General features: G+C 39.8%; 1 protein-coding gene across 6 annotated transcripts in view; it reads right to left on the bottom strand.

Annotated features, from left to right (window-relative positions):
- Nucleotides 1-15,453, bottom strand: part of DYRK1A (dual specificity tyrosine phosphorylation regulated kinase 1A) — a 145,013-nt gene that overhangs the window by 92,711 nt on the left and 36,849 nt on the right. For 3 of the 6 annotated variants that reach the window (XM_018052834.1, XM_018052830.1, XM_018052838.1), the window contains one exon: nucleotides 1,879-1,964. The exons of 2 other annotated variants lie outside the window; for them this stretch is intronic. In XM_018052834.1, the coding sequence (XP_017908323.1) occupies nucleotides 1,879-1,888 (10 nt within the window). In that variant the 5' untranslated portion in view covers nucleotides 1,889-1,964. Of the gene's footprint in view, nucleotides 1-1,878; nucleotides 2,200-15,453 lie in introns of those variants that run through there. One more of the 6 variants, XM_018052835.1, reaches the window with a different exon arrangement.

Below are 15,453 nucleotides of genomic sequence, written 5' to 3'. Positions count from 1 at the left end.
AAAACTCCTTATGAGCTTTTACATGTTAAAATCCTGTCCGCTGAATAATAAATGTGTGCATCGTAAAACCAGAGCAAACTGCATTAATTAAAGATGATTATAAAAGCTGTTAATTTTACATTCAAAAACAATTATTAACTTTCAAACTGTTGAAGGGGAAATACACCAACAGCTAAGACACACATCAGAGTCAAACCTTCCTTCTTCAGTCTTTCCCCTTATCACCCAGTAAATGTTGGTAATTTTTAAAGACTACCGGGCTGAGTAAGAGACTAGATTACACTACAAATCTGATATTTGTAAATTTTCTGTGTATTCCAGCACTCATAAAATGAACTAGATAATCTTTATAAACTGGATTTACTCTTTAGATATTTCAGTTCATCCATAAGCCTCTCAAGAAAAAGAGCTATTTGGAAACTTCTCATATCTTGTGACAAGAAACTAGAAATAAAAGAGCAACTCTGCCACCTCAAAGTTCCTTAAGGGAAAACTTCTAGAATCATTAATATTCATGGATAAGTCTTTCGAGACACCCCCAGAACACTCTGTTCCTCTACTGACCGCAGGTGAAAGTAAGCATCTACTTGGTATAGCCAGTGCACTAGCACCGTGCCCAAGGGGCAACCCGGGAGCTGACAGGGCTCGGCACTGTTCCTGCACCAGAAGGTCACACTTGTGCACCCTTGAGACACACATCACAGCAATAATCACTGAATCGCCTTTTACTCAAAAAAGAATTACCATCGAACCCTTTGAGTTCCTCATGAATGTAAAATATGATTTGATCTATAATTAATATATATTCAAGCACATTTCTTCATACAAAATGGTACACCTGAGACATTATTTTTCTTTAATTCCACCCTGAAGTCAAAAAAGGGTAATTTTTTTCTGTTTAAAAAACAAAGATCGCCAAAACCAAAAACCAATGACAAAAACTTTAACACCTTCACCAATAATGTAATTAAGTATCTATCCAAGATTTATGTAGTTACTTCTTTTCCAGTTAAAGACCACATTTTCAGTTTATAAATCAAGCAAGAATGTCTGTGTCCAGGTCTGCAAATATAAGCCACTTGGTTCAACAAAATGTCTCCTAATCAGCCTGATTTAAAAACATTCAAATTTAAACATTAATAACACCTTATCCATTAGCTACACTACATTTTCAAGAGTTTAAACATGGCCACAGATACAACAGCCTTCATTTTTCCGTGTATAAGATCACCTCAATTAATTATAAACCAATCAAAACTATTCTTTCAAAACTGCCTTCTATACTGCTTCTCCTATATAAATACAAACAACAAAACGATAAAAGAGGAGACAAGGAAGAAAGAAAGGAGAAAGAGAGGAATGAAGGAAGGGATGAGAGAGGCAGGAAAGAAAACATAAAACCCCAGACCATACTGTTTTAAGGAGTCATACATATGGGTGTAACACATCCTTAATTTAATGGTTGGAGTCTCATTTAAGACGCACCGCTAACATCTACTCCATCAGCCTTCACAGTTCTGCTCTAAAGGGATCTGGGGGAACATGCATTCACCCAGAAAGGTGAATATTTTATTTATCTTTAACAGAAACACTTCAAATCTGGCCAAAGTACTTTAGCCAGTCATCCCCTTTTGAAAAGGTCAAGAACTAGCAATTACTATGCTGTATTTGTATTAATATCACTCTCAGTTACTGATTATCAAACTGATGCCCAAAGTCAAGTCTAATAATACCGCAACTGTATCTTTCCATTTAGTGATCTAAATTCTCCCCACTAATGCTGTTTATCAGAAAGCTCCCCCCCATTCAAAATATACCACCAGTTCCCACATTCTCTCAGACAGCCATAGTTTTACTGTATTTCAAAACTTGAGTCACCTGTATGCATCGTCTTCTTTCAAGTCTCATATCATCCTGATGGGGTGGGGGGAGGGAGGGAAGAGTCCAGCAGCAAAACTATAACACTGTGTGAAGAAAAACAGATTATGATAAGAGATAAGGATGCAAGACAATTACCCCTAATTGAGGAACATCTAATGTAAACACAACCCCCAAAACACAGAGATAAACGGACTGTAAATTCATTTGCTAACATTTATTTAAGCTTACTTGAAAATAATTTTCATTAATGAAAACCAATTATATATAAAATATAAAGTAACTGCCAGGGAGAAAAAGTTTTAAAATCTCACTACTACCAACAAAAAAATTCACACATTTCTAGTTATGAAATAAACTGTCAATACTCCCCTAGTCTATGTAATTTATCAGAAGAAAATTATCTACATTTTATAATCTGCATCAATTCACAAATCAGTATGAATGTGAATTCACTTTTCACCATGGCTTACTATCAAAGGTAAAGAAAGTTGCTTTATAGGAACAATCAGATGTCAATCTTCCAGGGTTACAGGTAAATTGAGACACTGCTCACAACTGCTCCTCTAAGCCCACAAACTCTCTTGTGCTCTCCAAGTGGCTTCCCCTACTTATTCTTTGACTTTAAACTCCTACTTACTTCCACTGCTATTTCATGATTGGCCAGCAAATTTCAGGACTAATGGGAAAGCAAAAGCACCTCTTGCTTTTGTCAACTAAGAGCACACAATAACAGACAAGACAAAGATAAGCACAGGCTGAAAATCAACAAAGGAGTTTGGTCTAAAAATCTAGTTTTCAAATTGATACTGTGGAATTCAGTATTATTCTAAATGAAACAATGTTGCTTAAGTTGGCCAAGTTCCCAGGCTAGCCAAAAGACATCCATCTATTGAGACCAAAAGATATTACACCAGCCACGGGCACTGGGAATTCTGCAGGAGCAACACAGAAACTTCACCAATTCTAGATCCTCTCTTTATGTGGAAAAATTCTAAAGTAGGTTGTTTCCCTTTGTTAGCACTCTCTCAACTCTTGATGCTTGCAATTCCCTAAATTTACATGAAGACACTCCAATCATCCTGTTAATAGTAATAACCCTTTCCCCGGAGTACCAGTATGTTCCTAAATTACCACCCCAAAGTTCCTGTTGCCTCAATGGAGTTCACTTCAGGTATGTGACAGGAAAAAAACAACTGGGCTGAAATAATTCACTTTAACATCTGCAGTTTTCAACAAGGATGCTAGCTAAATAGATCAAATAAACCCCTAATTGGTAGAATTCTAATAGTACTGCAAAATAACATTAAAAAATACTGCGATAGTGTGAGGAGAAGTTTTAGCCAAGTGGGTCATAATATGGATTTGAGTCTGTATTTACTGTCCCCAAATATTTCTGCTTTTCACTTATTTCTGCTCCTACTTTTGAGCCCCTGGTGGTCTTTAAAAGCTCAAAACATGGAAGAGCAGCTCAGAGATAGCAGTTTACATGTATGAACTACTTATAAATTAGGAACCACCTGTCTCTGAAATCATTCCTTGATTCCAGATTCCATTCTTGAAAAACCACTTTTCCAGTTTCGATGCTGCTATGGTATCAAGTAAAACCCTAAGCATGAGACCAGCTGGTATCCAGCCTGGAGGAAAGGGGGATACGGACAGAGAGAGGAACACAAAAGCAGCGCATCAGAAGTTTTACTTGCAAAAATAACATATGAATCAAGATTAAAGATTTTTACTTCAAAAACATAGTTTTCTAATTTTCCCCCTCATAAATGGTCAGTCTTAAAAAATAATAATAATAAAAGTCTTTATAAATTCAGCATAAACTACAGTAAAGGAAAACGTGAAATTTAAACTCTCTAGCTATGAACTACACATTTTCAAATCCTTCAGGCTCTCAACATTATATTCTTCACCTGTAAAATGTCACAATGCTATCTACACCCTGCCAACATCAATGGCCTCAACAGGAGAAGATGAGTGGGCCAACGGCATAATGGATAACGCATCTGCCTCTGGATTATCAAAATGATCTATCTCACCCTAAAACTGACATCTTTTAGGGGGGAAAAAAAAATCAACCATTTAATCACTACTCATTTGAAAAACAGCCTTTAGCAAAGGATAAAGAATCTCAGCGAGTTAGGAAACTGGCTGCTGAGGTATGCTGCAACTAAACCATCATCTACTGTGAAGTGAAGGCGCTCAGCCGTGGCCGACCCTTCGAGACCCCATGGACTGCAGCCCACCAGGCTTCTCTGTCCATGGGATTCTCCAGGCAAGAGGACTGGAGTGGGGTGCCATTGCCTTCTCCGCATAGACTGACTAATGATAAACTTCTCAAGTCTAGACATTGGATTACTAAATAAAGATTCTAGCGATTACTCCAATATATCCTTCAGGCTTGTCACTTTTTAAAAAAACAATGGTCTGTATCAGATGTGAGTTTTGACAATCACTAGGTTACAGCAAACACCAAATGGACTTTGCAAACTACAGATACAATTTTCTTTCTAAAGAAACTTACAAATTCAGTCATATTTTAATTTTTTTCTGAAAAAAACCTACAGTGATTTCATCTTTTCCCCTACAAATGGAACCATTCACAAATTACGGAGCAAAATTAGATGCTAATGAAAAACATGTACTATCCTTACCACAGAAACCTCCCATAATCCTCAGAATCTTTTACAGTATGTTTTAGCTCACATTTTGCCAAAGGCTACAATGTAGGAACTGAGCTTAAGTGGTTTTTGAAGCTAAACTTACAAACCATTTTGCTAGCTGTCTGAAATCACTGAGTACAATTAACCCACAGCACATGTGCAGGGAGGGCCAACGGCATTTCAACAAGCTTGAGTTTAGGTGCATAGTATGCTCAGCAAAGCACAGACGTGGTCTCTCGGTATCTGTTCTTTCTCGAGAGGTCAGGGAGACAAGAGGGGAGGGGAGGAGAGGGAGGGGGAAAGGATATGAAGACACCCAACTGAAAGTACTCTTGTGCTGGGATTTATAAAATCACTACAAATCTAAAAAAAAAAAAAAACTAGAGTAGCAAAACTGTGATTGAAATGAATGGATTAGCATGATATGGCAAACCCAGATTAACTCGAGAGTTAATGAACTAAGGGCTTTCCTTGTGGCTCAGCTGGTCAAGAATCTGCCTGCATTGTGGGAGACCTGGGTTCGATCCCTGGTTGGGGAAGATCCCCTAGAGAAGGGAAAGGCTACCCACTCCAGTATTCTGGTCTGGAGAATTCCATGGACTGTATAGTCTATGGGGTCACAAAGAGTCGGAGACAACTGAGCGACTTTCATTTTCTTCCATTTAATGAACTAAATGGCAGTCATTGATGTATTTTCTGAAGACACAATGTTTTATACTGACGGAAAACTAAAAATTTTATCTAGTTTCAAAATAACTATAGTAGTAGGTAAGTATTGCAAACAGCAGGCAAAAAAAAAAATCAGTACTCACAAGCTGAAGTGAGTGAAGTCGCTCAGTCGTGTCTGAGTCTTTGCGACCCCATGGACTGCAGCCTACCAGGCTCCTCCATCCATGGGATTCTCCAGGCAAGAATACTGGAGTGGGTTGCCATTTCCTTCTCCAGGGGATCTTCCCAACCCAGGGATCGAACCCAGGTCTCCCACATTGCAGGCAGACGCTTTAACCTCTGAGCCACCAGGGAAGCCCACACAAGCTTCAAAAGTACTGGTAGGAACCATCTTATTTCTTAAGCTGGGTCGAAGTACACAGCTGTTGCTTATTATCTTTTAATCTTATGTGTTATATATACTCATATTCACAATTTTAAAAATTTAACCCTTAGGAAAAAACAAAAGGCAAGAGGTTTAAAAGGACAATTCAGATGGTACAGAAGATGTCTATTAAGAATAAGCTACAAAAAAATAATAATAAGTAAGCTACAAAAATGAAAACAAAGTTGAGGGACTTAAAATTTTATTCCATGGATCAAATTACTACGCGGTCATACACTGTGACCCGCTTTCCTTATAAACTTCTGCTCATTTACACTAATAGAGTAAGGAAGTCATAGAAGAAAATGTCTTTATTTCAGAAACAGACTTTCAAGAATTAAAACAGCCAAAGGAGTCATACAGGAAATGTTTTGATACCTAACATGCAAGAAAAAAAAACCTATCACCCTAATTCCCAAAAAGATGATCAAATGGGATATGGGGGGGGGGGGCGGTCTTTTCACTAACTGGGGATTTCAAGAGAAATCCTAAAAACCAAGAATATTTATGACTTCCTCTAGAATCCAAGGAAATACCCAGTCTTAAAAAAAAAAAAAACTGAAAATGCAAAAAGCACAAGAGTTCAAATCAAAATTATGAGTAACACTGGAGAGAAAAGGACCTTCACTATACCCCAACCACTCAGCTGAGACACTTCACAGATGCCGACACACACCCAACAAGCAGGCCCTCTAATTTCACCAGCGTGGACACCAGGGGTCAGACAGATCAAGCAGCCTGGCCTAAGGTCACACCGTGAGAACTCTGGTCCCACACCAAAGTTCACTTCTTTCCGCCACTGCAAGATCCTCTCACTAGGGATCACTGAAATGGTTATAAGAAAATTACAAACCTGCAAGAATCTAGGTGGACTAAATCTGATTTTAAGTCTCACCATTTACTCTTCTGCCTCAACCAGGCCAAACATGAATAAAATTCATAAGCAGTAAATTACTTTGTAAAAAAATATTTCAGTTTAGGAGAATAAAAAAGTAACTTTCCTGAAAAGTCAGCCTAGCAGAGAAATTCTGATTATAACATGTAGCAGTTTGCTACATATTCCTTAAAAAAAAAAAAAAAAAAAAAACTGAAGACAAGCAGAGAAGAGTGTAAAAACCAAGAGCAGGTAAGTCATTTTTGTACTAAAGCCTCAGGCAAGATAAAAGAATATGAAGAACTATAAACCTGGGTCTTGGATCATATGACTCCATTGGCATGTCAGAAGTGGGAGCAGCTGATACATGGGGTTTAAAGAGAAAGAAGAATGTGATTTCTCATGAAACTGAAAATAAAGAACACAACTCTGAGTAAGCATTGGAGAGAAGGTTCAAGAAGTAAGACCTGAGTGGATTAAATAAATAATGCCCCAATTTTTGCTACTTCAAGCACCAAGTTACCTGGGCTCTCCAGGACTACATCTGGGCTAAACTGAGACAAAATTAGGCACTATATATCTGGCTACAGCAATAAGCTCAGGAAAACAGGAGGGAAATAACTCATAGGCATATTATCTGTAACAACGCAGAATGCATTGACAAGTATCTTTTTTTAAGACTGGAGAGCAGAGACTGAGAAGTTTATAGGAGTAGTGGTGGTGGTGTAGTGGCTCAGTCGTGTCCAACTCTTGCGACCCCGTGGACTGTAGCCCACCAGGCTCCTCTGTCCATGAGATTTTCCAGGCAAGAATACTGGAGTGGGTTGACATTTCCTTCTCCAGGGGATCTTCCCAACCAAGGGATTGAACTCAGGTCTCCTGCATTGCAGGCAGATTCTTTACTGACTGAGCTATGAGGGAAGCCTCACTGGAGTAGGCTATGACCAAAAAAAGTACTGGTACCCTGCCACTAATTCAAAATATATAAATGACCACTGATACTGTGGCCTTCCTGGTACTTCAGATGGTTGATCCCTGGGTTGGGAAGATCCCCTGGAGAAGGGAATGGCTACCCACTCCAGTTTTCTTGCCTGGAGAATCCCATGGACAGAGGTTACAGTCCATGGGGTTGCAGAGTCAGACACGACTAAGCGACTGACACTTTCACCAATACTGTATTTTGCTTGCCATCTTTTGTCTCCTTTAGTGAGTGTGAAAACAATTATTTTCACAGATTTATACAACCTTCAAGTCTATCAACATACCTACGTGTTTTCTCTTATATTTCAAGTTCCTCAAACTTCAATATTCAGACCACAGAACTTTTCAGGAACCTAACTTCCACTACTGGAGAGCTATCACTGTATATATACTAAGAAATATCCCATCATAAGCAGACCTAAGTTCCAGAGGTTCATTTAAGCTAGCTGGTTGCAAGGCAACATTAAGTATTATTTTAGTTACGTGTGGAATTAAGCAGACTTCTCAAGTGCAACTTGCCCCCAGCCTACTCTCTCCGTCAAAGTTTCAGGCCCACACTTCAGAGAGTCCTATGAACTGAGCTTGATGTCCCAGTTATTTTCATTTCCCACTTATCACTGAACATGAGAGACTTTGTACTTAATGGACACATAAGCACTTTCCTTTAATTCACTTAATTCTCATAAATAATTACATAAGTTACGTAGCACTATTACCCGGTTTACAGGTGAGGAGACTAAGGCCCAGAGAAGTGAGGTCACACAGAGCCACACAGGACTATTTTAGAGAAGAGATTCAAATTCAACCAAACGGACTCCAAAGTTGCCGACCTCAGGCCCCAGGTTAAAATGAATTTATGATCTCCCGACTCTACTCTCCCAACCAAGAAGGAAGAGGAAAGAACAGGTAGGACAGGAAGAAAATCCACTTCTCCCTCCTGCGTTCTCAGTTTTGGTCAATGGGTTTCACCACACCCCAGTCCCCCAAATTAAAACCCTAATAACCTGGGACCTCCTTCCTGCTGCGTATCCCACATCCAATCCACACAAATTCTTGTGTTGGGAAATTCCCTGGCGGTCTAATGGTTAGAACTTAGTGCTTTCACTGCCAGGGCCCAGGTTCAACCCTTGGCTGAGAAACAAAGATCCCACCAGCCACACAGTGCAGCCCCCACTACCCCCCAAAACACTGAACTCTGTGAACCATCCCAGCAAATGAATCAAACCTAAGGAATCAGTCCCAGAAACCTCCAGTCTACGGCCAGTCTTGATGTCAGAAGTGGACAGTCTCACAGGACTGAGCCCTTTCTTTACCTGTGAGGTCTGATTCTTCCTCTAGGTAGACAGTGTGAGAACTGGGCTGAATTCTCGGACACCCTGCTGGCATCTGAGAACTGCTTGTGTGAAAGAGCCCCTCCCTACGAAACACACACACATACACACTGGAATTGGGCACAGGAACCCTTTGCAAAAACGAATTAAAAGCAAAGTGATATAAACAAAATAAATTTTCTCTCTCTCTTCTGTTGCTATGCTTGCTTCCTATCATCTATACAACATGACTCAGACTCTTTATTACTCAAATCGATCCTCCTCATAAGATGAATTGGGCTTCCCTGGCGGCTCAGACAGTAAAGACTCCGCCTGCAATATGGGAGACCCGGGTTTGATCCCTGGGTTGGGCAGATCCCCTGCAGGAGGGCACGGCAACCCACTATAGTATTCTTGCCTGGAGAATCCCATGGACAGAGGAGCCTGGTGGGCACTGGTCCATGGGGTCGCAAAGAGTCGGACACGACGTAAGAGGAATTAAAAAGGGGTGCCCGTGACCAAGAATCAAACAAGGCTGAGGTCCAGTGCATCGTGTCGTCCCTCCTTACATTTCCCTTCCTAACCTCAACACCTGCGATGATGGCATGCAAGCGTTTTATTTTAGAAACAAAGCATATCTATCAGAAAGAAGACACTTAGGAAAAATAACAATCCCTGAAAGCCTGCAATCCCTTCTCATAACCAGCTTCTAAGAAATGCAATAAAAACCACTATGCTTTCCTTTCTGATAGGACTGACTTTTCCAAGTCAGTCAGTTCAGTCACTCAGTCGTGTCCGACTCTTTGCGACCCCATGAATTGCAGCCCGCCAGGCCTCCCTGTCCATCACCAACTCCCAGAGTTCACTCAAATTCACGTCCATTGAGTTGGTGATGATGCCATCCAGCCATCTCATCCTCTGTCGTCCCCTTCTCCTCCTGCCCCCAATCCCTCCCAGCATCAGGGTCTTTTCCAGTGAGTCAACTATCCGCATAAGGTGGCCAAAGTATTGGAGTTTCAGCTTTAGCATCAGTCCTTCCAAAGAAATCCCAGGGTTGATCTCCTTCAGAATGGACTGGTTGGATCTCCTTGCAGTCCAAGGGACTCTCAGGAGTATTCTCCAATACCACAGTTCAAAAGCATCAATTCTTTGGCACTTAGCTTTTTTCAGAGTCCAACTCTCACATCCATACATGACCACTGGAAAAATCATAGCCTTGACTAGATTGACCTTTGTTGGCAAAATAATGTCTCTGCTTTTGAATATGCTACCTAGGTTGGTCATAACTTTCCTTCCAAAGAGTAAGCGTCTTTTAACTTCATGGCTGCAATCACCATCTGCATTGATTTTGGAACCCAAAAAAAATAAAGTCTGACACTGTTTCCACTGTTTCCCCATCTATTTCCCATGAAGTGATGGGACCAGATGCCATATGTGAGTGTACATAAGTGTATATAAGTGCATTCATATATATACTTAGTTCGTTATATGTACTTTTTATAAATATAATTATATAAACCACTGTGCTTTTAATTATCTTTGAATTTCAAAAATACAGAAAAATAACAAGGTCCAGAAATAATCAAAAAACACACACTATTACTAACAGTTTACATTTTCTTCCAGCAACCCTATTACTAAGAGTAGTAAAATGAGTTTTGTTCTACTTATTTTCTCTGCTAGACTTTTGGGGAACAAAGGAAAATGCTGTCCCCTGAAAAATTCTTAAACTGTGTGGTCTTATACTTCAGGGTATCAACTGTCCTCCGATTGGTACCTTTGTCACCTTTGGCCCCAAACTCAGGTGCTGGTCTCCAGTTCTATCGTCTGGCCCCTCCACTGGTTTTTCTAAACATCCTTCCCTCTAAACGAAGTACCTCAAAGGTTTGCCCTGAACTAGTAACTCCAGACTTTTCTCTAGCTGCCCTACCCGCTCTCTCAGTATCTAGTCCAGAGCTGCAGGATGCTGCCTACAGGGCCACATTACCACATCAACTCTTTACTACGCCTAAAGGCATGCAACCCCTTCCTTACACAACGCACATTCCCATCTCTTCCCACCCCCTACAACCATTCTAGAAACTGCTGAATTCTTTAGCTACTCTAAATGATCTCGCTCAATCCTATGCATTCTCAAAATGCCTCATGCCCTTCCATTCTTCTCCATGCCTACTGTATCATCCCCGGCCCAGGCCCTTATTTCACGCAATTAGAGATGCCTCCTAAACTCAGCATCTCCTAGGCCAGATGGTATGCCAGAAACACTAGGGGCGTCTGCAGAACCAGACTGCAGACTTCACTCCCAAAGATCCTGATTCAGGAAGCAAGGAGAAGGGCTCGAGAACCTACCTGGGTTTTGTTTAGTTTTTGTTTTTTTAAATATTTATTTACTTGGCTGCAGTGGGTCTTAGTTACAGCACTCAGGATCTTTAGCTGCAGCCTGCGAACTCCTAGTTGGGGCGTGTGGAATCTAATTCCATGACCAGGGATCAAAGCCCAGCCCCCTGCATTGGGAGCTTGAAGTCTTAGCCACTGGACCACCAGGGAAGTCCCTGGTTGGTCTGTTTTTTTTAAATATACAAGAACATCCAGGTTATTTACCCTTGAGCATGGCCAGATTTGGGAAATATTTTACTTAAAGACAGCTTACCCCTCGTTGCATTTTATCACACATTTAGCTGCTGTACACATACATCGCTGAAGCACAGACTTTCAACCTGGATTTAACCCATTTGTGACTTAGGAACATTAGTCAAATCTTACTGCCCTGAACTCAGAGCTCAGTGTGGCGTTCCATAAAATGACACCCTCCTTCTGCAGCCATGCTCAATCCTTTCCCCTAACTAAAGTCACCCCTTCTCTACCTGATCTTTACCTAAATCCTAGCCACTCTTCAAGACCCACTCATTTCTCCTCATCCAGCTTAGAGCCACTCCAGTTTCTCCTCTGAACCTCCGTTTACCTACAGACCACTATATTTTATTCGTTATTTATGTTATAGTCTTACTCAAGTGATATTGTCGACTGCTTGGTGAATCTCAGTCTCACATTTCTATTATATCCCAGTAGATGTTCAATGAGCACACTGGATTAACAGAATAAACAACATGGAAAATACTGTCTTGTATAGAGAAAGTGGGTTTAAAGCAGTATGCAAATATATTTATTTTTTAAAAGGAGAGAAGAGTAATTGTATGCAGAAAAAAAAAGAATTCACAGGTTACACACAAAATGCAAACAGTAGTTATCTCCAGAAAGAAGAACTGCAGGAAACTGTTATTCTTATTTTCTAAAGTTTCTAAAATGAATGTGTTATTTTGTAATGAAACAAAATCTTATACCTAGAATTTTAAACCTTAGCTAAATCTTAACCTAGAATTTTCTCCTGTTTTTTGGTTGCACCGTACGGAATGTGGGATCCTAGGCCCCCAATCAGAGACCGAACCCATGCCTCCTGCAGTGGAAGCAAGGGGTCTTAACCACTTCCGCCAGGGAAGGCCCAACCTAGCATTTTCTTGATCAATGGAAATTCGGTAAAAATGACTGACGTGGCATCAATGCAATCCTAATATATGTGATTGATTTGTTAATGTCAACATTTCCCAACCTATACTCCAAATTCCACTGGCCTCACTAGACCATGTGTTCAACCTTGGGGGCCTCCTTCACAGCCATGCAGATCAACAATATACATGGTACACGTGAACACAAGCTTTCATGAGTGCACTGTTTCCGGGCAGTTTTCTTCATGGAGCACTGATTCACCTTCTGCTTGTAGTCCTATTTTCCTTAATGTTCATCTACTTTTAGAAACTCATTTCATGACAAAAAATACAAAGTTTATATACAAAACTATATTATCAACAAAAAATTGGAAATACTAAAAATATTCAACACTAGCAGAAAAGATGTACAGTCACATGATATTATGTAAATCCTTGAAGTTCTTACAATATTATATTACATGAGGGGGAAAAAATCATGCATTACATCTTATCAGAAAGAACTTAAAATCTTCATCGAAGTACAGTCTCAGGAAAGTAAAAGGGAAAAAAAAAGCACAGAAGAAACGCTGGAATAAAATACATAAAATTATTAATAATGAATGTCTTTGGCTAATAACAGATTATTTTTAATTTTCTTCCTTACACTTTTTAGCACATCACAACTTTAATAAATATGCATCTTCTTTTTATAACCAGGAAAAAAATGGTCCAAGAAATTCGTCCTCCATCCTAACAGAAAAGTCACCATGAAATTTAGCTATGGGCCACAACTATGGAACAACTTCACGTACCCTCCAACTTTTAAAACTCTGGCCACTGTCCACAGTAAGACTCTCCCAGAAGGGCTCTGGGTTGCCTAACCTGGTGTTCAAGGCCCAAAGCCTTCAGGCTCCGAGTCACCCTCTAACCCCTGGCCCCACCACTTCCCAGGTGGTCTCATGTCAGGTTCTAGATGCCCAGCTGCCGAGTGTCCTCATTTACAAAGTGAGGATGATCCCCAAAACAGTGCGGTTACGATGACACAGCATTTAACATGTGGCACGGTGACCGCGCACTCCGTGCTCCCGCTGCTGCCCTGGCGTGTTCCACACTGTCGTGAAGACCCCCACCTTCCCGGTCCCATCTCTTTTCATACATGTGCGTTCCTTGAAACTTCTCTCGAGCCACAATGGGCATAGCTCATTCCCCAAGAATCCCTCTCCTGCTGAAACTACTCCCTTTCCAGCCTGTCAACACCACTTCCCAAGTCCAGCGCCAGTGTCTTCTCCTCCAGAAAGTCTCCCACCAGCACCCCTCAAGCCCGCCACAGCAGTACTGACACCGGGACTCAGGGCCCTAACTCTGCCTGCAACTGGAGCTAACAAACGCCATGCGCAACGGCACCTAGAATCTGCAGAAAGCCTGTTCCCTCCTGCTCCAGAAGGCCAGCTCCCTCAACTACAGCAGACTCTCCACACGAAGAGAGGAGAGAAACAGAGTCATCATCACCAAACCACAACATCGCCACAAAACCTGCTTTAGCATTGCTCTGTTGACACAAATGAGTTAAAAAAAAATTTAATATTTAAAACAAGATGATAAGCACAGTGTAGTCATATCTGCAATCTAATCATGGAACAAACGACTTGGCTAACTTATTTTAATATGAAAGACACAAAATTGAGAATTTCTAATATAGAGAATGATATATGAGCTAAAAAATATTTTACAGAATTATCAATTCTCTATAAATAGCTATAATCAGAAAAGGCTTGGGCATAGTTTTTGTTTCTTGTTTGGGTCTCTTTTTTTTTCCCTGCTAAACACCAGACCTCTTTTCTAAAGAGAATATTTTTAAATGTGGTGTTATTTATACTGAAAACGTTAGCAAACCAGGTGGGCAAACTAATGACTGTGGACGCAAGAGGACAAGGACATGAGTGTTAATTCTCTACTTTTATGTATGCTTGAGGTTTTTAATAACTAAAGAAAAGTTTTAATAAAATCAGTGATGTATGAAATATGTATCAGAAATACAATTTTTTAAACTATCAAATAAATGACAAAAGAAGCTAACTAAAAAAAATTTAAAGATGTGATATTATAAGACAAGAGAACTTACAAACATACCATGACTAAGCAAAATCTGCTTTTTTTATTCTTTTCTCTTTGGGGAGAGAAAATAGAGGTTAAAATTGCTTGGAAAACTATTTTACATAAAATGTTTTATATAAATCACTAACAAAGATTTACCTAAATAAACTGATTCCTATAAATTTTTCACTGGGACATTTGTGCTAATAAATGAACAGCTATGATATGAATTCAAGGAGTCGGGGTGAAATTCCCTTTAGAGTGTCATTGGCTGGCTCCATGAGATCAATGAAGCACAAACTTTCTAGTGCCAAAGTCCACAAGACAGACAGATCCCCTTACTAGTTTTAGCAGCTAACATTCTCCAGCCACTCTTGGAGGGGAAAAAAAAATTTGAACATTTTTAACAACTCGCCCCAAAATTTCCTCTTGCTGCCCGAAGTCATAACTGATGTTTGATCTTCCTACTTTTTCACATTACGAAGAGTAACACATTTTTTCTGGTAGCTAATACAGATGAATTATACAATAACACTGAATTTAGTGTCAGACTGAGAGCGAGAGGTCTTCAGTTTCATTTAATTCAAATCAATCCTTTAGTAGATGTGGAAATTCAGGTTTAGAGGTTATGTGCCTTACTTCGGATCTGAAAGCAAAACCAACACCAAAAAAGTCAGATTATCAAATCAATGATAAAAGCAAAATAATATTTGCCATTTTAATTGAGCATTCAAACTCCACTGCTACACAGAAATATGGGCAAATATGTATCTGCACAACATAAGCATACTTATTTTTATTTTCATATAAATGAAAATACACAGGAAAATGTCCAGAAAGATAACTACAACCCTTCAGCAGCAGTAGCTATCTTCAGGACAATGGGACTGAGAAGGTGGCTGGGTAGGAGTCGAAAGAGGGACCACCATACATATTTCTGTATACAATTCAGAAGGGCCATTATTTACACCTACTGAAAAAAAAACAAAAAGTAATTTAAAATACCTGCATACAAATAAGATCCTAAAAATCAGATGATGTCATGACATGATTAGAGTTTCAAATTTAT

Source organism: Capra hircus, chromosome 1, assembly GCF_001704415.2.
Source record: "Capra hircus breed San Clemente chromosome 1, ASM170441v1, whole genome shotgun sequence".
NCBI classification, from domain to species: Eukaryota; Metazoa; Chordata; class Mammalia; order Artiodactyla; family Bovidae; genus Capra; species Capra hircus.
Note: the sequence above shows the minus strand (reverse complement) of the source record. Positions and strands in the feature narration are given on the sequence as shown.